Source organism: Drosophila sechellia, chromosome X, assembly GCF_004382195.2.
Source record: "Drosophila sechellia strain sech25 chromosome X, ASM438219v1, whole genome shotgun sequence".
Taxonomy (NCBI): Eukaryota; Metazoa; Arthropoda; class Insecta; order Diptera; family Drosophilidae; genus Drosophila; species Drosophila sechellia.
In genome coordinates, this window is record NC_045954.1 from 18279799 (window position 1) to 18301804 (window position 22006).

The 22006-nt window shown below is 41.1% G+C and overlaps 2 protein-coding genes across 2 annotated transcripts; one reads left to right on the forward strand and one right to left on the reverse strand.

Annotated features, from left to right (window-relative positions):
* Nucleotides 1-419: 419 nt before the first annotated feature.
* Nucleotides 420-6603, reverse strand: LOC6614829 (potential E3 ubiquitin-protein ligase ariadne-1). Its single transcript, XM_002039211.2, has 8 exons — nt 6499-6603; nt 5359-5967; nt 4094-4249; nt 3976-4032; nt 2715-3364; nt 1758-1881; nt 1470-1696; nt 420-1392 (listed from the first exon to the last, which is right to left on the reverse strand). The coding sequence occupies exons 2-8, from the start codon at nt 5575-5577 to the stop codon at nt 1311-1313; spliced, it is 1515 nt and encodes a 504-aa protein (XP_002039247.1). The 5' UTR covers nt 5578-5967; nt 6499-6603; the 3' UTR covers nt 420-1310.
* A 1170-nt stretch (nt 6604-7773) lies between these two features.
* Nucleotides 7774-8169, forward strand: LOC6614830. The gene has a single exon (XM_002039212.2). It carries the CDS (start codon nt 7774-7776, stop codon nt 8020-8022), a length of 249 nt encoding a protein of 82 aa, XP_002039248.1. The 3' UTR covers nt 8023-8169.
* Nucleotides 8170-22006: the final 13837 nt, after the last annotated feature.

Genomic DNA, 22006 nt, shown 5'->3' on the forward strand with positions numbered 1-22006 from the left:
GCATTTGCAACATTCGAGAGGCCACAAGGGCGTCGCCAGGACATCAGCCAGGGGGGTTAGATAGTAGAATTCAACTTCCAACACTGGAAACTCTTAGTGAAAGCACCTATTAAACAGCTTATGTATTTGAAGCAGATCGATAGAATAAGAACAGTACATGGTGTAAATAAACAAGGAGAAGTTACGTGATAGGCAGAAAATTATGAAATTTCTTGAACATTCCTTTTAGGTACTGCCCTACACTGGCGACGCCCTTGTGAGGCCATTACATACGAACTAAGAATGGGGGCGTAGCTCTGCTCCCGCCACGAAAACAAGGCTTATCCGATCGAATTGCAAACATTTTCATTCCGTATATGCTAGGCACAATTGTTTATTGAACAGAAAACAAACGAAAAAGAAAAGAGGAAATCATTTTGTTTTTTTTTTTTTTTTTTGAAAAAAAAGGCTTAACAAACTGGAAGAAATTCGAAATTGAAAATCGAACTGGGTCTGAGATTGAAACTAAAGAACAATAACGCTAACCTCAAGCCTAAACGGGTTAAAAACGGGATGTAGAAGGTCAAAGGAAGTTGGGCAGGTGGAAAGGAAGCTGGGAGACTGTTTCTGCTTACATGTGTAGTTTATTTCACATAAGTTTAGGTTCTATTGTTGGCTTCTCATGCGTGTAGCTTTGAATTCACTAATTTTTGCATTTTGTTTCGTTTTTCATTAGGTTTTTATAACATGAAGATTTTTTTGCAATCGGTTAACATCAAATAAGTTTGTAACTGTTGATTATTTACTATATATCTATTCTGCTTCTGATCCTTGTGACTGGTTCTGTGTGTGTGTGTGAGTATGTGTTTGGTAGGTGGTAGTGTCTATTTGATCCTGTCCTTCTTCGTGTCCTGCTGCTGCTGCTGCTCAGTACGAAGAAAAATATATATAATTATATATATTTATATATATTACGATTTTATGCCGATTTCCTTCTGGCTTCTGTGTTCTGAAATGGCTTCAATTTTGCTTTGCAACTCTTGTGTGGGGGGATTTATCCTGCGCTTCTGGGAATTCCGAGTTTCCTTTCTCTTGCCTTTCTGTGTAGCTTCTGCATTATCCTTAACTTCGGTTCAACTTCTTCGGCTTCGATTTCTGCGTGCGTGAGTGTGTGTGTGTGTGTGTATTGCGTGGCTTGGCAGATGTTGGTCGGTATGTGGATGGGGACAGTGTTTGGTGCATTTCGGATGCTGGATGGGGAGGCGCTTAGCGGCACTACATTCCGATTGCCTGCCGCTCGGCTTAGCTTAGTTATCCAGCCATGACTCGCGTCATTCTGTGTACTCCCACCACTCCTTGTCGTACCCTTCGTGCACGTGCTTCAGCAGAACAGAGCACCGCTTTTCACAATACCTAATCGAATGGAGAGCAATGTTTGGAGAATGAGTCGTTTGTATATTGGGGACGGACAACACGGCTCGCTTGCTCACCTGTATTTATCTTGCACTTTCTGCTTAATATCAGCCAAATTCTCGGATGTAATATCACGTTCCAAATACTCCGACAACATCTCCGTTGCCGACTCCAAGTCCTTTTGATTATCCTCGAATATCATGGATTGATTGTTCTTTTTCAAGTAATATGCAAACACGTACGTGTACATGAGGGTCTGACGGCACTGGCAAAGTATGTCGACAGCCTTTTTCAGAAACTGCACCTGCAATTGCAATGAGTGTGCTAAATCCGCATTGTTATGGTCACGAGTTTTCACCACTTACCTCAATCCATGACATGTTGTGCTGCTGCATCTCCTCCATCTTTTGCTTCACAGATGCATACAATTTGTTCTCAAACTTCATCGACTGCATGTGGTTCATGTAGCGATTGTAGTAGTGGAGATATCTGTGGATTTGGCAGTAGATAATATATCAGTGAGTTTTATTCCAGAATGACTTTCTTTTTTTTTTTTTTTTAAAAAAGGGAACTTATTCTATTTATTAAGGTTTCAAAAGGAATCGTTCAGTAATTCCTCTGAACATAACCTAATGTGTGATAAAGATAAATGAGACCAAGTGGTATCTTAATTATAAAGTTCAAAAGAAAGAAAAATCTAGTCTAGTTATCAATTACTTAAAATGTAATATGTTATATTATCCTCCGGGTAAGGAGATCGCTGGGGTGTACCCTCTTCAGTCTTCGGAGGGAGATGGGATCAGCTAGGATAGTTGCTAGTCGGTTCGGGTGGGCCATAAGCCTGTCGGCATAACGGCTGCTGTGGAAATTAATCTGATCCCCAAGAAGGGTAACTTTAAGATCTCTTTCGATGACCATGTTCGTCACGTACCAGGGGAGCCCAGATGCGTGACGTGCAGCTCTCGACTGGCCCACACGGAGCCTATTAAGCTGGGATTTGGCGGCAGTTCCCCACACCTGGATGACTTTCACATTACTGCGTAGATGCTTTCGTGTTTCCTTCATTAATTTTAGCATTTATAATTCTATAGGTTATCAGCGATAAAATGTAATTACGAATTATTGCTGATTCATTTCTTTCAACGGCTTTCAATCGTTATCTTTTCATAAAAGAAATTAGCAGATAAAATAAACCGGTAATTAATAAGCACTGAGGGCATTATCAGCGAACTGCGAAAACCAAACAAATAATAATACTATCACTTAAAAAAAACAAAAATGGTTTCCTTTACTATGACCGAGTTCATAGTCGAATCACCAACCTGGCCAGCGAGGAGCGCAGCTTCTCCTGAGCATCGCGGGCCGTCTTGGCCTCGTCCTCGTCATAACGATTGCAGTTGTACCATGAGGAGCCGTGCGGCTCCCAAGAACCGAGGCACACCCAGCAGAACTCGTGCTTGCAGTTCTGGTTCTTGCACACCATGTGGTTGCAGCCGCCGTCCTTCTCGATGGTCACGCTGCACTTGGGACACTCTTTGGTATTGGCCGCGATCCAGTTGGACGTCTCCGAGTCGTCGTCGCACTTCTTGATCCATTTCTTTAGCCAACGGCACTTGACCGGATCGTGCCAGTTCTCGCCGCAGGCAAAGCAGAAGACATGGCCGCACTTGCAGTGTACGCGACGGGGCTCCGCGTACGGCACCTTCACCGCATAGGTGCAGTCGACGGACGGACACCAGCGCAGCAGCTGGTTGCACTCCACAAAGCTATTGGTGATCAGCTGCTGGTACTTGACCCGCACCCGTGCGTCCATCACCAGGTTGGCGACGGTCACGTCGTCCACCAGGATATCACAGCCGTGCGCCGCGCACGAAATGGTCTGGCCCAGACCCTCCGCCACGATCTTCGTCGACAGATACTCGTGCCAACAGGGCATGCAGAAACGGTGTCCGCACTCCAGCCCGGCCATGGACTAAATGGAACGAAGAGAAAACAGCTATTAGTACACATTGTAGATATTCTTGAAGTTGTTGCTTGTGGAGCAAAAGAGTATATAATATTATAATTATAATATATGTATCTTGCGAACTATGAGAGCCTAATGAAGAAGCATACAACAATTCAAAACCACCTACATAGTGTATGGTAATTTTAAACTTTTGCTACGCCTACGCTCTGATTATTTGTTAGTTAGCTTTGCTTCTTATATATAATATATGAAAGTTAAATTAGGCAAATGCCTTTTGAATTTTACTTTATAAACTACATTATTCAATGTTGGATTACAGCGAATTATACCTAAATTGCTTACATAACCAAATTCAGGAGAACAATCAACAATTATAAATCAAGCCAGTAAATTAGTGATAACGTAAGCCAATAAATATATTTGATATAATACAAATCAAGTCTTTTTAGAATATTTTAGATTTGTGGAGCAAAGCAAAGCAAAGATAAGGCACCACTGACCAGGTACAAAATCATGTTTAACACAAAAAATATTCATGGTTAATCAGCGGGAAAATATATTCCACACCGCAATTAGGTCATGGAGATACTCATCCCTTCTCCATGACAACTTACATCTGGCGGGAGCTGTGAAAAGCATATTTCGCACTCTTCGCACTGACTGCGTGAGGTCTGAAAATGAAGGGAAACGCATTAGATGAGTCCTCAAATGGAGCCTTAGCACTGGGCTCACCTTTTGTCTGACCGCTTCGGTGGCGTTGTTGAAAGGATTTATGACGTGTGCGCATTTGAAGAACTCCTCAGTGTTGTCGTCGAAGTACTTCTCCAATAGCTTCTCCTTGTCCCACTTGAAGTGATTTAGCAGTATCCGCGTAGTGGGTGTGGGTAGCTGTGGCCATAGACAACAAAACAAAGCGAATGTCAGTAGTGGATGGATGATGACACATATGTACATATAAGGGGGTCTGGCATGGGGAAAAGAAGCGGGGCTGCATCGAAATCAATGCCAAATCATTTGCGATCCGCAGCAGAAGGTACCTACGTATAATAGTGGATGGATTTGAGGTTGGCCCACTATAACTACCACTGGCAATTGGTCTATCTAAGCAGTATAATTTTTGGGACATATAACATTTCTTGGCCTTCTTAATATCTAATCGATTTCTTGGAAATCGATAAAAAGTACATATGTACAATTTTATTTTAGAGGGAAGAGTTACTCAAAGGTGCTTTATTTAACTAACAATTAGCTAGCTATATACTTGATCTGTATCAATCGCAGGCGTGTCAATACTGAAAGTTAACACCAAGCTAAGTGAATTTCGCTTATTATTGCAATGTAAGATTTTCAGATGTTTCTGCCGTCATTGAAACAAAAAAGTATTACATGGATTCTAGGAAATCTTTCAATTTTATCCTAATGTATTCATTTCAAATGGAATCAAGGGAATCCCCCGAAATCTGGGAAAGTGAAAACTGTGCTAGTGAACTTCGGGCAAGTCAGCGGGTGATGCGGATATGGGATGCGGATCTGGCGACCTTGGGTGCGCCTGGGTGCTTGTGTTCCGATTTCACTGGCACTGGCAGTCCGAGACGACCTTCAGCTTATCCCAGATCCCAGGCAGGGCGGTGGGCGGCAAGAGCGAAGGGTGGGGAGCGCGATGCGCGGATACACATGCCCAAATGCACTGTGCTGCACACAGTGATGCCTCTGAGCGGCGAACAGATCAGATATTCTTGGCGGCTATACTATAAACTAAACTATGTCAAACAGATGGTTGCACAGATTGGCTTTCACTGCAAATCGCAGCAGTGCTAACGAAAGCCGAAGCAAGCATGTTCCTGCTAGGCAGGCCTGACTGTAGAGCAATCAAAGGTGACTGCTTGCCTATCTTTTTGTTGTCTGCACTGTGTGAAGAATGAACCTCTATGGTTGCCCTAGGACTGATAGCTTCTCCTATACTATCGGGTGCTCACTGTACTTGCGCTTGGCCATACCTTCAGCAGCAGATTGGCTTCGTCGATGATCTCGCGCTGGTGTTGCACAATCTCTTCGGTGGTGAGCACCTTGTACATGAAGTCATCTTGGTCCAGCTGGCGGTCCGCGGAGGACGGAAGGTCCACCTCCATGCCGAAGTCGTCATCGCCGTCGTCGCCCGAGGAGACGTTGCCCGAATCGACATTATCGCAGAAATCATTGTCATTGTCCGAGTCCATCTTTCGGTTTCTGTTTTGCGTTTCTGCTTCTGCTTCAGCTGCTGGTGCTCCTTCTGCTCTCTTCCTCTTCCTGTTCCTCTTGCACCTCCCGCACCACTTCCGTTCCTCTTTGTTTTCAGCTTTCGAGGCTTTGTTTTCCAGCGTTTACTTCCAGTGTTTTACTTTTGCATTTGCATTTGCGTTTGCTTTTGTCTTTTCGTTTTCCTTTGCCTCGTTTTCCACTTGCTTTTGTTTACGTTTTTGCGCAGCCCTTTTCGCCAGTTGTTCTTATTTATGCCCTCGCAGTGGCGTGGACAGTTGTGTTTGGTCGCTGCAGTTGGTACACAGCATCTACTCCTTTTTTCACACTAACTTATTTTGTGCGCTGTTGATTTGTAGGCTGTGTGCTGGCTATTTTTATTTGTAAATGAAAAATGAATATGTGAGATTTTCTAACGACAATACGAGACCCTGCTGGCAGTCATACTAGGACGGTATTTTTCAGCAGTACGGCCACACTAGCCCGTGCGCTTAACAGGGCCGAACTGCTGATTTAACAGCGAACAACACTATGTTAAATGTGTGCATGTGTGTGTCCGCAGCACCGTTTAATCATGTAAAATCGACAGAACGTCGATAGGACAAACAAAAAAAAAAAAAAACGCAATTATGTACACAAATGCATTTTTCTTTAGGGCAGATTATTTTGTTTTCAAGGTAATGGCACACACCAGCACACTGCGCACACACATGCGCACATTACGTGTGTATTGCCACACACGCACACACAAAGGCACAATCGAAAAGCTTATGACTTTTTGTTGTTTTTCGATGCATTTTTTCAAAGAAAAAACACTAGCTTGTTACACTTATCGTGCTAGCCCTCGACGCGAAGCTTAGTTGCAATGCACAAATTAAATGGAATTTTCACGAAAAACTAACCGTAAAGCCAACAAAATGATTTGCATCGGTGTTGGTTCTCACTTGCTCTCTTTGCTTTTTCTCAAAAAATAACACACACACACACACGCTCGCACAGTGGAGTGAAGTGTGCGTGAAAGTGTGTGCGCATGTTTGTGCTTTTTTCCCATTTACTTTCGTTCCGATTGCCGCCTGTTTCATTTCGTTCCGTTAAATCGTATGTTTAACAACATCTGTTTATTGATGGGCGCCAAAATAGCAGGAGTGACTTATCGGCGGCTGAGAAACAGTAGGTTCAAAAACAAGTGAGCTTCTAATGAGTATATTTTATTTATTCTCAATGTATTCAGAGAAAAGAGATTAGCTGAAAAATAAAAATTGCGTTTAATTTACTGAAACAGCTCTTGAGAAAAACTCTTTACAGAACAAAACAAGGAGCGCTGAACTCAAGACACGAACCACACTGTATAATTCCAATCCGAGACATAAACCTGTTTGAAATAAATATCGTTATTTAAACATTATTAATTATTCAACTCCCACAAGTTTTGTAGGAGTTAAAAAAAATGAATGTAATACACTATAATACTATATATAATACTACATATATATATTAATATATATATATATATATATATTATACATAAAAACTCAATGTTTTATATATATATATACATATAAACATTGAGTTTTTATGTATAATTGTACACCCCACTCGTAGAATTATAGGGCATACTAGATTCGTTGAAAAGCGTTTCCGGCTTCATAAATTAAAAAAATTCTTGATCAGGATCACTAGGCGTCTCGATCTATTTACGTTTGTTTCTCCGTTTGTGTCTTCGTCCGAATGAACATTGAGATCTTTTATTTGACTGACAAGATATTCAACTAAAACGTTTTGCTTCCGGTAAAAGTTTAATCTTTAAATTGGTGAAGAATATAAAATTGCTAAAATTTCGCACGACCTAAATATAATGGAATAAAATTATTTGAAAATTGAATGTTCCATTTTTCACTGTTTCTCAATTACCGTTAACTGAAATTAAATTGTAAGTGGTCACACAGATGTAACATCGATGCATCGATACCATATCGATACTGTATCGGTTTTTACTGAGGTGCACTGGCAATGGGCGCCTTATTTAATTTCACTAAACGTATTTTAGCACTGTATATTGTGATTTTATTGCAACACCTGACAACTGTAACTGTTGTTGTGTGACTTAAGGTATATATATATATATATATATAAGGTATATATAAACAGCCAGCTGCCTTAATCAGCATGCTGTCATAATGCAAGTTCGTTGGACGGCAGTTCGGTTTCTCCTGCTTCTAATGGTGGCAGCCATACGGGCCAACATGGACGGATTCGGAAGTTGCGGGCCCTACGAGTGCCGTCTGAGCAACCCGATCTGCCGTTGCGAGTCCTTCTGCCAGGAGTTCAGTCAGCGGTGCTGGAAAAACCCATCCGGATGCCATTGTGCGAGGGGATATGCCCGTGACGAACAAGGACACTGTGTGCCCCTCATTTTGTGCCCCTGATTAACCATCAATGGTCACTACTAATCAAATATCAACTTAAAATTCATAAAATCAAAATCAGCATGCAAAATAAATACAGCAGACACATTTTTAACGAGGAAAAAATGGTACTAAAATTGATCGGGCGTATAATTAAATTTCAACTAAGCAATTACACAGTTGGCAATGTTTTTCGTTTGCCTCATTACACAAAAGTAAATATTATAATGTTTTCAATAATTTGCTATTGGTTTAATATTTTACATTTCCATTTGATATGTGGATATTATTAAACCAATAAATAAAACTACAAAATTACATGACGGCAGTTACTAAATAACATTTTTAACTCGAATAACATAACAAAATGTACACCATTTGTTGTATATAATGAAAATGTCAATTTGATTGTAATTCAATCAATTGAGTTATATTTACCGAATGCACTGAGCGCATGAATGGCTGCATTGTTTTTTTTTTTCGCCACAAAAAAGCATTTAAGGCATTTTCATTTATGAATAGTAATACCAGGCAGTTGTCACTAAAACGCGGCCATTGCATATAATTGTGATTAAATTACTTTATATGTATATTTATACATTAATACATATGTAATGTGCATTTTGGCCATTACCTATGCAAGCACATACATAGTTCGGTTCGAATTTGCATTTCAGGAATTAATTGCAATTTGCATTAGGCACGTCATAATTGCTGGCAAGTTTTATTACACGAAACGCCAGTCCGTGCTGCCCGATTCAATTATGGTAGAACCCTTCTGGGAATTTATTAAATTGCCAGTTTTTTTTAAAACCAAACGGGTAAATATGATTAAAAGCAACACAAAGGCTTTTTGCGCTCGATTCTTAAATGTATTTAAAAAATAGGCGATAAAGCGCTTATTTGATTATTTCCCTTTTAAATAATTAAATTAGTTTTTCTCCGATACAAAGTTAGTTCTTTAACGAAAAAGGGCAATCAACCGCGAAGTAGCGATATTTTCTCTCGAACTTGCTTTCTTTATCTTCGCTGATGCTGCGGCTGCGTTTTATAGTTGTCTGCTGTGCTCGTAAAGCATGCTCGCCAGCAAAAGCACAAACAACGTGTAAAAAACAAAACTGTTTCCAAAAAGCGGCAGGAATTGTTGCTTTTGTGTGCCAACGACAAAGGTTGCGCATCTGTTTATACCGGTTACACGTGGATCAATATGGGTGAATTGTACGAGTATTCGTATAAACAGAGATATACCCTGGCTTTAAAAAAAGTGGAAAAATTCCATTCTTTGTAGTAGCTAAATAAGTTATCAAGTATTTAATGACATAAATGGATAGCAGACATACGACATTGATCTAAACTCTTGTGTCATTTGTTCTGCCTAAGGTACGAGGTATCCCTAGGTCGCAACGATCGGCTTGAGGCCCACTTCTTGTTTTCAATTTGCAAATGCCAGCAAAACGAGGAGGGAAGACAAAGACAATAAATTATGAGCGGGAGATAAAACAAAAAGCGCAAATTGAACTGGGCGTAAATTAAAAACAGGACAAAAAAAAAGCAGCAACAAAAGCGGAGCAAAGGCGAAGAATGATGACCACAAGACCGCGGCCACCTGACGCAATTGTCGCTGTCTGCGTGGGTGTGCGTGTCCTGCTTGTGTGTGTGTGCGTGTGCGGGTGTCCTGTGGGTGTGGGTGTGTGTGTGTGGGGGATGCGGCTTTGTAAACTTGCGCCTCTCGGACGCAAAACAAACGCGGAGCAGGATAATGGCGAAGCGTGGCAAGGAGGCGGAAATGGAGACCGAGCCTGCGTGCTGAAATCAAAGATAACGACTCATCAACGGCGTCATAAAAACGTGACATCAATTTTATTGCCGCCGGGCGTACGGAGCGTATACGTCATCGTTCACGCGTTGCCACAAAAAAAAAAGGTCAAGCTAAAGGCAAAAGCACATGACGAATACGAGATCGTCTGGAAAAGTGCGATTTTCACTCGCTTTTCATTGGCGCAAAAGTCGCAAGTGTATCTGAAATAACGTTTTCTTAAGCATTTGTTTACAACAAACATCTAACTTAACAAAATATTTACATAATTAATAGCAGATTGCCAGTTTTCACTTATTCGTAAACCAAATTGAATGGCATGTCTTCTATTTCTTTCACAAATTCAAAGAAGAAAAATTCAGCGATGAAAATAGTTTAACGTAAATATGTACAAAAGTTCAACGTATATGTACATATGTATGGCTTTGGGGAATTATTTGCTAGTGTAAGCTATTAAAGTGAACTGTTTGTATGATATTTCTTTCTTTTTGTTTGCCCACAGCACAGCAATAAATTCCCATGACTTTCGTTTGCTCTATAATTTCTCCTTCCATTCGCTGTTTTTCTGTATTTCTGCGGTCATTGGCAGGCTGGAAACTGTACACTCGAAGAAAAACTTCTCACATGGCTACCCTATATTTGCTTATAAATATAAAGGAAATCAGATTTCAACCGTAAGACTGTAAAGTGTAAGCTGTTCAAAACTTAAATGAAAAAATGAAACTCGAAAATAGTTTTCAGGATATGCAACTTACAGATATGTATATAAATAAATATAAAATACCTAATATATGTATAAGCAAGCCAGATATGTTGTTATATTACATTGATGAATGATTGTACTTAATTTACTTTCATTTCTTTCGGTGTAGAATTCGTCATCTGTTTGTTGCTGTTGTTGTTGTTGACGTACCGTACCGGCAGCGACAAATATTTTCACAATAAAATTCCTATTGATGTTTATTCATGCCCATTCTGCCCCAATCTTATTTTGCAGCGATTTTTCGGAGGGGGAGCGGCAGTCGTGGAGGCGCCACCAACACGACAAAGTTGTCGCTGGCGAATCTGGAATTATTAGTGAATGAACTTGCGCCATATCCGCCGTCCATTTCGCCATAATCAATTATTGAAGCGCCGCCAATAAAGCAGCCAGGACGAGGTGGGATACCAAAAACCCTGGCCTCGCCGCTGCCCATTTGTTCGATTAATTATTGACGGCTCCCCAGGCGCGTATTAAAATTCATTTGATGTCTTTCTTGTCGCCTGGCTGGCATCCCGTCACCCCTCCCTCATCTGTTTTATCGGGCATTTGGATCAAGCTCGTCGAATTAACAAATCAAATATGCACCTTAAACAGCGAGCCTACAAATAGTCCTTCTTTCTCCGTAAAACTTAAACTCAAAAAACATGACCAGCAATTGCTTGAAAATAGTGAATAAATTCCTTGATTTCGATTCGGTTTACGGGAAATACAGGTTGTTCATTTTAATGTGAACTGCGAGTCCTCTTCGAATCGTCATCGAAATCGTGCGTGTGCTCCTGTTATCGGAGTTCATCCCACATTCCCGCCGGCGCCCACGCAGTTGATTAATCGTCGGTCGAATCACGTACAGCGACAAATGTCGCAGGTGAAAATGCCAAAGTGCCCGCGGAATGGGAATGCGAAGTGGAATGGAGTGGGTTTGGATTTGGATGTGGGTGTGGGTGTGGGTGTGGGTGTGGGTGGGTGCTTGGGAGCCCTACGCAACGATAAGCTCCGCTTCGGGCCCACTCCCATCTGCGAGCTGGCAACCTCATCGATTTTGCTTATCGTCTATCGAATAACTGAAACAGGTTTAAAAAAAAAATGTTGCAGCTAAGCAATTAGCAAACTGGCGTAAAAGTTTGATAATGGCCTTGTTTTGTATAGGGATTTCATTTTTATCGCTTTTGGTTATCGTCAATCGAACATCTTAAAAATTCAGATCGGAAAGCTTAACTTTTTCAAAGATTTTGGTGATTTTCATGTACAATGGCGAAGGTAAGAATGGCTATATTTGGTATGAGCTTACTATATTTACAATTAAGATATTCGGCTTGAATTTGTATCTTTTTTGATTACAAGTTCCTAAGATTTTTATAGTTTTGATTTATAATATCGAGTATAGGAATGGTTCTAATTTTGTATGAGTTTATTTATTTGTTTATGATCTGTTGGTATCTTTACAAAGAGATTATATAGAACTTAGAAATGATGTGCGACCAATTCGATGGATAAAATGGAGTATCCAGGAAAGTTGTGAATATGAAAGTGATATTTTCGTAGATCCCTATGCTCCTTTGAGGGTCCTGTCAGCACTCGTTGGCTTTGGTGCCATGTCGCCTCACCATGCCTTACCTCCCCCCGCGAGTCCTTCGCATTAACATAAATAAATCACTTGCCGCCATCAATCAGTCTGTTTGCATTTGCGCAGGCAGCCGCAAAACACCTCGTCCCCAGCCGCCCCCCAAACAGCCATTTCTCTTTGTTGTCGACGCCGCTTTTTGCTTTATGCTTACGCGCATTTTTCTTTGATTTATTGATGTCTCGACTATTAAGCAATTAACTTGGGGCTGTCGCCTTGCTCTAACCTCTGACCCCCCGCCCCCGGCCACCGATGAGTTTTGCCCACTTTTTGTGGCCAACCCACGCACTGTCGTTGGGAAACTGTTGACCCGACGGCTTCATCCTGCTCCTTTTTTCCCCACGGCACTTAAAAGGTATGGTACGGAAACCAAATCGCACCTAAAGTCACTTAGATGCTCAAAGAAAAGCATGCGGCGAATTTAAAACGGTACAATCAATGCGGAAATGCTATTTTGTATGGCATACTTTTAGACACCTTTCAAAATTCTTGAAGTTATGATATTTCCAGAAAGCAGACAGATAAAAAACTGTATTCGATATTCGATATTAAAACACATCAAATTTCATGGCATTGTATTATATTAACGATTTTCAGCACATCATTTTTGAGAATAAAATGTTTGCTGTGAACTTTACTCAACAGTTTCGTCCTGTAATCAATTGATTTCTCAGAATTGCCTTGCGGTCGAAAGAGGTTCGCAGAACGCCCACCGATTTTATTAATTCCTTTGCTCTCCCTCTGTGTGTGTGTGTAAATAAGTAATTATGCAATACAAATGATGCCTGCGGCATGGCCACGCCCCAACACGCGCCCCACCGCCCCTTTGGGTGGCAAATGAATTTGTTGTGTGCGAATTGGTTGGACATTTGTCCACATGCGCGGGCAGATTTATGAGACAGCCGTCTCCCATTTACACAGCATACTTTTAGGGACTATCCCACACCCTCACACACACACAGAGACAACACACACACAGAGAGACATACACACACACAGACGCAATCGCGCGCACGTGTGCATATAGAAAGCCAGCGAAATGAGCTCAATAATTAGCAAAGGGAAAGGGAGAGAGCCAAATCTTGCACACAAAAGCGACCAAAAATGCGTAATGAAATAAATAACAATAAAGGGAAAACAGCAGGGCGGTGGGTCAAAGGGCAAAACCTACAGCACACGTGTGACCCGGGTCAACTTTGGCAAAAACTTTTCGTTTCTAGCTCGCTATTTTTGATAATTTTTAATACAAAACTCGCAGGGGCAGAACCATGCATAAATGTACGTCGGTATATATGTACATATGTATATGTACATATGTGTATTCATAAAGTTACCGCATATAGCGCAGAAAAAGGAAAAGCGAGTGAAAAGAACGCAAACCGAAACCAAGGAAAAATTTATCTGAGAGTCCTGCAGCAGCGGCATATGTCTTTGAGAATATAAAACAGCAAAAGAGCCAAAAAAGCGGGCAGAAGGGCAGCGAAATGGGGAAAAAGTTGCAAGTCAGAGCTCACAAAGTGTACGAGATACAGTGTTGGGCAACAGTATCTGCTTGGTGGTAGATACTTTATCTTCAAAGGTGTCTAAAAGTATGCAGTGAAAGATATACTTGGCTTCTGTGGACTACGGAGTGCAACATTAAATTGTAGAAAGCTTTTGATGTATTTTTAAATATTATTTTTTATTATTATTATTTTTTACGTGAGTTTTGTTAAGATATTACCCCTTTTTTTAATCTTTGAAAGACTTTTGTAATTCTAATTTTTCTGGAAAAACGTTTACATTTCCAGCAACCCTTCTTTTTAAGAGTCTGCTAAGAAACTAATTCTTGTACTTCATTTTATATGAAATTTTCTATGGAAATCAGATCATTTTTATTTGACCGTGACAAGTTGCGTAAACTAAGGAAATAAAGTTTATAAATTGCCTTTTTTTGCAGTAAAAAAAGCGAATGTAACCAAGTAATAAAAAAGCTCTTAGAGCAATAAAGAAAATGATCAAAGTACTTTGACTCGCCATTAAAAGGGAAGAGTTGCACAGCAGTGTTTATTGTATGGGCAATTATAGCCAGAAGACGTACTTGTTCATGCTCAGTTTTTGGCTGCCCATGGAGCGATGACTTTGACCACAGACTGTGCGACTGGCATTTTAGTTCGCCCGATCTCGGCTGATATTTTCCCAGAACAATTCGACAAGAGTTTCCAAAATAGACAAGGCACACGCCCCCGTTCGCCGTTTAAAGGCGAATTTGGCCCTCAAACAATCAAAAACAACAACTTGAAATGTTTACTGCAGGCGAAACAAAGTCGAAAAATTGCCTTAAAGCTGACGACCATTCCCCCCACCTTCCCTGACAGACACACAAAGAGAAGTCACTCGGCCAAAACGTGTAAAAAAAAATACAAAAATAATAATACAGAAAACATAAACAAGAATAAGGCACAAGAAAGCAAACTATTTTCAAACTCTCACACAACTTGGTCAGCCAACAATAACAAGGCGGGAAAAGCGGGGGGTCGATGACAATGAGGCTGCCAAAAAGTGTTCGCAAAGTGCGAGCCAGGCAAAAGTCAAGGACATCCAAGGAAACCGAATCGAAACCAATGCGAACCCAACTAAGCCATACCAAACCAAACCAAACAGTACTGAACCGAACCGAACTAGACCCAAGAAAACCCCCAAAAAAACCAATCAATAAATGCTGGGGACTATGGCAAAAAAAAAAAAAAAAACCGAAAGGAAATGGAGCAGCAAAAGTGCAAGCCGCGTCACGGACAAAAACGCGACTACGGACACCCAAAAACATACGGACAAACGGACATACAGACATACGGACAAACGGACACAAGCCAAGTAAGTGGAAATTTGAATCCCCGAAAAATGCGTATTCGACAGCTGAAAAATCCCCCAAGCTCGCTTCCAAATCTACAATTCTTTTGGAATATGTGAAGGTCAATTTCGCTCACATATAGCCTGGGATCTAGAAATATTAGGTAGGATTGACTGGGAAAGCACAAAAGTTGACCTTAAAGCAAATAATACATTTTACTATTTTCAAAACTCAAGAGTTCCTCATATCCCACGAAATTTGATCAAAAGTCTGTAGTTCCAATCCTGCTGTCCTACAAATAATCTGTCCAGCTTGTGAACCCAAATATAGTTTGGCGCTTGTTTCCAGAGAACTTTGCTAAGCTAGTGGGGGCACATGGATTCTGAATTTCGCCTGGAAGGTTGTGTAATTGATATCTAGTTTGGAAGCAACACCATCATCCGCCTCCATCCAACGGACCTAATGTGCAACATTCGCCCGTGTGACAGTTGGGACATGCAACAGGGTTTTCCATTCCAGCTAGCCAACCTTATCTGCGCCATCCAATGCTCCGTACAAATTGTGGCCATGATGGATGGTCCCAGTCCAGTTTGGCCAACAATCGTGGGGAAAATTGAGAAATGGAGGGGCGCGGGGGAGTCAAAAAACTTTCGGCACAGTCAATTGCGGCAAAATGTCACTCAATTTAAACTTGCCTCCAACCGACCGAGTATTTCTCCCCTTCGACACTAAAGCACTGGACTGGAGCCCCCATTCCCCCATGGAGCCATCGCCACCCATGTGCTTGTCACAGATTTAGTTCCTGACTACCTGACTTTGCTTCCATCCAGCTTCCATGGGCACTGTTCCTTCCTCTTCCTGCTGGCAAACACTTGCAACTTTTATTTGCTGCAACTTTTCGTTGGCCCATTGAATTCGTTCTCTCATTTCTACATTCGTCTCTATCCAAACCGAACGGGCAGCCCCTAACACTTTTCACCCTCCCTACCAAAACGAAAACGGAAACGAAAACAAGAGGACGCACTGCAGTCGAGTTCCTCGACTATCAGATACCCGTTAATCGGATGATTGTTAAAGAGCGCCACCTAGCGGTAATTACAGTTCACTAAATAAACCTGAACTTCCAATATACATAAATGGATCCCAAGATCTCGATGTTCAGACAGTAATGTAAATGCACCTGTTACATACTTTTCAGCGAATCGAGTATACCCTGTCATTCAAAGAGCAACGGGTATAATGAAAATGCACCTGAGTCGAGCGGCGACAGCTCACGGAATCGAAATTGAAACCAAAATCAAGCGTAAAATTCATTTAAAATGTTCGCACCCACGCCAGTCGCCCCTTGGGTATTCCATAGCCCCCCTCCCCTCACTCTATTACACACACATATACACAAACACACACACTTTTATCTCCACAACCCACTAAAAACAGAAAAACAACGCTAAAAATTTGACAAAAATTGAGTAAAGCAAATACCTTGCTGTTTTTCGTGGGCGAAGTCCAGGGTTGCAAATGCCTTCGATTTGAAATGGTGTGAGTTTCAGATCAATAAAATATTAATTTAATTTAAAAATATGTATTAGATTAATTTGGATTAACTTTCTCAGTTATTTTTTACTACAATAAACCTTTGTGTAATATCATATATGACATTAAATATCATCTAACTAATTATTTTGTTAATATCACAACTTAATTAAGAGAAGATATATGTATTTATTTTTGCACAGCTTAATAGTTAGAATAGTATGAGTAATGTTTCCAAACTAAATGTTACTTAATACGTAAGTTTGGCCAATTTATAGTAAGCAATATATCTGCATATGGAGATCTATCGGTTGATATACCTAGGTATCAGTACCCATTAAGTGGGAGTTTCGCGTCCAACATGCCCCATCCATATCCTTCGGCCCTGGCTCTTTCTCTTCCGGCTTAACCTTCATTTGCTTTGGCTAAATGCGTTCCTTGGGGGCGGCATTTGGGCCGTCGATAGTCGTGGGCGTGGTCCGTGTGTGGGTAATTGTTGGCGCGGTTGATGATTGAAAGTCGTGTGGCAAGTGTCAGAATGGCATGGAGGAACGGTGGCAAGTGCCGCTCTGCGGGTGGTGGGTGCTTGGTTTGGCTGGCAGCATGGGGGATTCCCCCATCCGATTGGGGGGCATGGCGATGGGATACGGGATATCGGTTGGCAAGGCGTGCCGCTGGCTTGGCATATGATTGTGTAATTGATTTGATCAATAGAAAGCCAGAGTCGGCCGAGAGAGTGGGTGAGAGTAGTGGAAAGTGGAAAATTTGCTGCCTTTGCGATTTGCTGGCCAAAGAAAACCCAATTTGGTGGGCTCACCGATAGCGAGTAGGTGCAGCCTTTAACTTGAGGCAATCTACGCACGTACGCTCGGTAATTCGGTTTTCCCCTATTCTTGTGGTCACCTTTCACCGAGCATATGTCGCTAACTAAAGGTCAAAGTTAATTACAACATAATATTATAAGTTTTTTTTTGTTAAATTATAATAATCTGATAATAGACTGATATAAGCTAGTAATTTGTAAGATAATCGTAATACGTATGTAGATTATTGGAATTATTTAGAATTATTTGGAATATAATTTAGAAAATCACATGTTGCTGCTAAGCTATTTGAAGCTTTTATTACTATAATATTATTTAAATATTTTCATATTATTTAAAAAAAAAAGTTTAAGCTACCTAAAATATGTACCTTATTAATATTTTATATGTGATCAATTCGTTTTTATGTGATATAGATCTTTTGATCTGCTTGCGATTAAAATAAGGAATTTTTCAATACGATAAGTATGGCTTTCAAAACCCCGACAGAGTATTTCTCTCTTTGGCTTGAGCTCGCATCATTACTTTTTCGAGACTTCATTTGTTTTTGGCCGCTTTTCCGACGCTTTTCTATTTCTATTTTTAGACATTTGCGCCATTGAATAGGCTTGGAACATTTGACCGTTTTACCGCTTAAGAACTTGACCCATGGCAGCACGACCTTTTGCCACGTAATTTGTTCGAATATGATGCCGGCCCAAACAATGGATGTGGGCGTGGTCCGAAATTGGGCGGGTCATAGGCGCTAAAGAAAAGAAAGGAAGGTCCGTAAAATTGGCGATTCGAGGGGCGAAGATTGGGACTGCGGGTCCAAAGTAATCTTCAGTCTCAGTGTCGGGCACAACGATTGAGATTCTCATTTTTATACTCATTCCCGGGGGCATCGATTTTTGTCTCCACCTCCCCGCTAGTCCAACATTCTCCAGGGAGTTTTTGAGGTTCACAGGAGGGGGGAGGAGCAGAAAGAATAGGGAAGTCGGGCAGGGATAGGAAAAATCCGCATTGAAAATGTGCCGCGCATCTATTTCCATATAAATTGGCTTCCGCTCAACCAAAAGCATCCATTGCTCAGCTTTGCTTCCTTCCCTCGTTTACTTACTGCTGCTCCTACATATATATCCCCCGATTTGCCCAAAACCCACCAACATCCTAGCTCCCCCTCCACGTACCCCTATGTCCACATGCTGTTAACTGGGGCCAGGCAACTTTGCCAATAATAAAGCGCCATTAGTGCTGCTACATAATGTGGGTTTGGGGTCCAGGGATGGGGCAATAAGGGAAGTGGAGAAATGAAAAGCAGGGAAATGGGAAAAAACCGAAGCTACTCGCAGCGAAACTGAGAGCTTGAGCAACCGGGGGATCCACGGAGGTGTCTGGCCGGAATTCGCTCCCGACCAGGTTGCCTCCAGCTGGGGAGACACCAAAAAAACTGAGGAACCCAAGGAACTGCGGGCTGGAAAAGTCTCCAGGAGGATGCCTTTCGCAGGGGGAAAATATGGAAATCGCTGCAAGGGCAAAAAGAAAACATATAGCGGAGCCGCAAAAAAATTCCAGCTGATCTTAAATTCCGTGTCGAGGTATCTCTGTCTAAATATGTCTTTAGACATAAGTAGGCAAACTATACATATGGTATATTTATGGGAACTTTTAAACTGTTCCAACTTCATTTGAAGTACCATCTCTAGTGCGGGCACTTCAGATTGCAGAATGTCGGCCTCATCTTGATCAAAGGCAGTTCTGTCATACTTGTTTTCAAGCAGTTTCAGTGTGTCCGTCACGTTGGACCAATGACTTTTCATCATTGCCAGCTGCTTGACTAGTTCAATCTCACTTGAACTATCTCGGGTTTCGTAGATTAGGCTCATTTGTTGCCTCACCCTGTCCGCTCTTCTATCCACCAGTTGAACCAGATTATCAACTGGACTGGCGCTCCGAGCTGATGCGGTATCAGATAATTTTGATCCGCTTAGTATATTTATTTCTTCAAGTGTCTCTACCTTTAATAGTGACTCCTTGTAGGCCTTGATAGCATATATAGTTTTCAAAAATATTTTATCATTAAAATATTGATGATCGCCAACTCCCAATTTTACCAGCGCATTGTTATTGGTAGTAAATCGGACTACCAATACATCTATTGCTGATATAGATGCCTTTTCCTTGATGGCTTGCAGTATTTTCTTCTGCAGCTCTCCTTGCTCTTGCATCAATTTCACAGATCTTTCCGACAACATGTTGGGAAAACAATCACTGTGACTTTTTTACGCTTTCTGCTTGTATTCTTTGGCGTGATCCGTTGGAGGATTTTTTGATTGGTCGCCCAGTTGACCTAGCTGTGCCTCGACTCACAGCTGATTGATCAGCCAAGAAAAAGCAATAACACAATGTTTCACCTTATAGTCCTAGTACTTTAAGTCGTGGTCTTTTATTGTGTGTTTCTTACCACTGGTGGGGGAAACAACAGAATCACTCGAATAACCTTGCTCTTTTTACTTTGAAGCGCGTGTTTTTATCTGTGTTTTTACCACTGGTGGGGGAAACAACAGAATTCGGCTCGAAGGACCAAAATGTACACACTATACACTTGTGCGTACACTTATTGAGTTCAATTCGGGTGTTTGAATCTAACTGACTCGCTGCTGCGAGGGCATCACCTTTTATTCATTCTTACATAGGTTCTTATCATCTAATTATATAATGCAGCGCTTGTAAGACGGCGCAGTCTGCGTTGGTAAATGCAGCTGAGTTTTATTCTTAAATCTATGTTTGAGGCCTCCCGCGTGGTCATGTCACTTGACACTCCGGCAATAGGCCGCTGCAATCGTACTCATCTGTAGTTTCCACTTATGCTGTCACGTGACCTGTTTATTGCAGCCCATAAATATACCACATGTATAGTTTGCCTACTTATGTCTAAACACATATTTAGACCATCTCAAAGTGAGTTATTTTGTTGGGAATGGTGTGTTGCACATGATTTCTAGAGGATATATACTAAGAAAAATAATAACTTTATATAAAAGATACTTATCAATATCTTAATACGGTTGACAATCTTTAAAAACCTTTTGAAGAACTTTTTCAGGAGGTTTTAATTCAGTTCTTTCTTACAACAGGCTGGTCAGAGATTCACTGGCCACTTGCCGGGATTCGTTTCGCCATCAAGTTAATCATGTTATTCAAGCTACCCGAACTGAAGTTACAAAATCCAAAACAAAGGCAAAGGCCGTTCAGAGGGCGATTGAGGCAGGCAGGAGGAAAAGTGGTGGGGGGCTGGGTCGAAGGGTGCAACAATTCATGTAGAATATTGTTTATGAATTCAGCTCGCTATCGCAAATCTCTCACACACACACTAACGCACACGCAAGAGTGCACAGGAGCGAGCAGGAATTTCGTAGCATACTTTCATGGGCAATTGATAAGCAGTCGTCGTCCTTTGCGGCAGGGAGTTTGTGATGGTTAAAGTTTCTGCGGTTCTTGCCACATATTTTATGGCTGTCCACTTCCGCATTTGGAGTGTGAGCCAATGGACCCTATGCACGTACATATTAAATATAACACATATACATATAGAATGTGTATATATTTATGTACATAACATGACCCTGCCTGCGCACAGTGGTTCCCAGTGTATGGGGACCAGTACGGGACCGAGTACGGGACCGAGGACGGGACCAAGTACCGGACCGCTCAAAGATTTGACCAGTGATAAATGGATCAGAGCTCAATAGAAGTCTGTTCAAAAGGTTCAAACTTCTCTTTGTAAGCATACAAATAAATAACTTGGAGTTGGAGTTGCTTCGCATATATAACACCTGGGCACCTGTCGGCACTTAAACTAAACGTTTTATTAATTTTAAAATGTTAATAAACAATATACAAAAAATATTATTAAATTAAGTGGAAATGGGCATAACGAAAGCTTCAACGAAAGATAGCAAAACACAGAACGTCGTACATATACTTTTTTTCAAATATACTAAATACCGTTATTTATTATCTGCCTTCAATTGCAGAGTATTGTCGATTTATAAGGTTTTTTATCATACGCGGAAACATTCGATTGATATCATGCTGTCAAGACAAAAACATGAATAAATTTGAATAGCTAGACTAATTATGAGAAAGTAATGATACACTTAAAGTCAAAATTTGGACTTTAATGTTTTTATTTTTGGCCTATGGGTGGAACCACTGTGCTGCGGCTCGACTGGTGTTCCATTGCCGGGACCAATCAAGGAAAGTGTTAAGGTTTTATGCTCAACGCACACGAAATCACTCTTGGCCATGGCTTACGAGTATTCCAAAATTCTCGGCCAATTGAAACTTTTTGATGATGCGGGTCTGCGGCCATTTATGGCTAATGATTTAGTGGCTTCCATTGATTTATGGCCAACCGGCACCCACTCAACTCAATCAGCTGGGAATGACTTGGTTTCCCCAATGGACCTCTGAGCTGCCGAATATTTGAGCACAGTCAAGCGTTCCTAAGTGACCAAGTATTCCAGCTAGCTATATTTATTCGAATATATGTAGCAGGTATGTAAATAAATTCCACTTAAATTAGCCAGTTTTTTGTACAGTTCATTTATTTTAATCTACTTAGAGTCCCTTTTTT

Excerpts from the sequence above, each read along its gene's own strand:
- LOC6614830 (XM_002039212.2), top strand. The coding sequence starts at position 7,774 with ATGCAAGTTCGTTGGACGGCAGTTCGGTTTCTCCTGCTTCTAATGGTG.
- LOC6614829 (XM_002039211.2), bottom strand. The coding sequence starts at position 5,577 with ATGGACTCGGACAATGACAATGATTTCTGCGATAATGTCGATTCGGGC. Across the intron at positions 4,033-4,093 it reads CCGAAGCGGTCAGACAAAAG|ACCTCACGCAGTCAGTGCGA; the intron begins GTGAGCCCAGTG and ends CTTCATTTTCAG. Across the intron at positions 3,365-3,975 it reads TTTCACAGCTCCCGCCAGAT|TCCATGGCCGGGCTGGAGTG; the intron begins GTAAGTTGTCAT and ends CGTTCCATTTAG.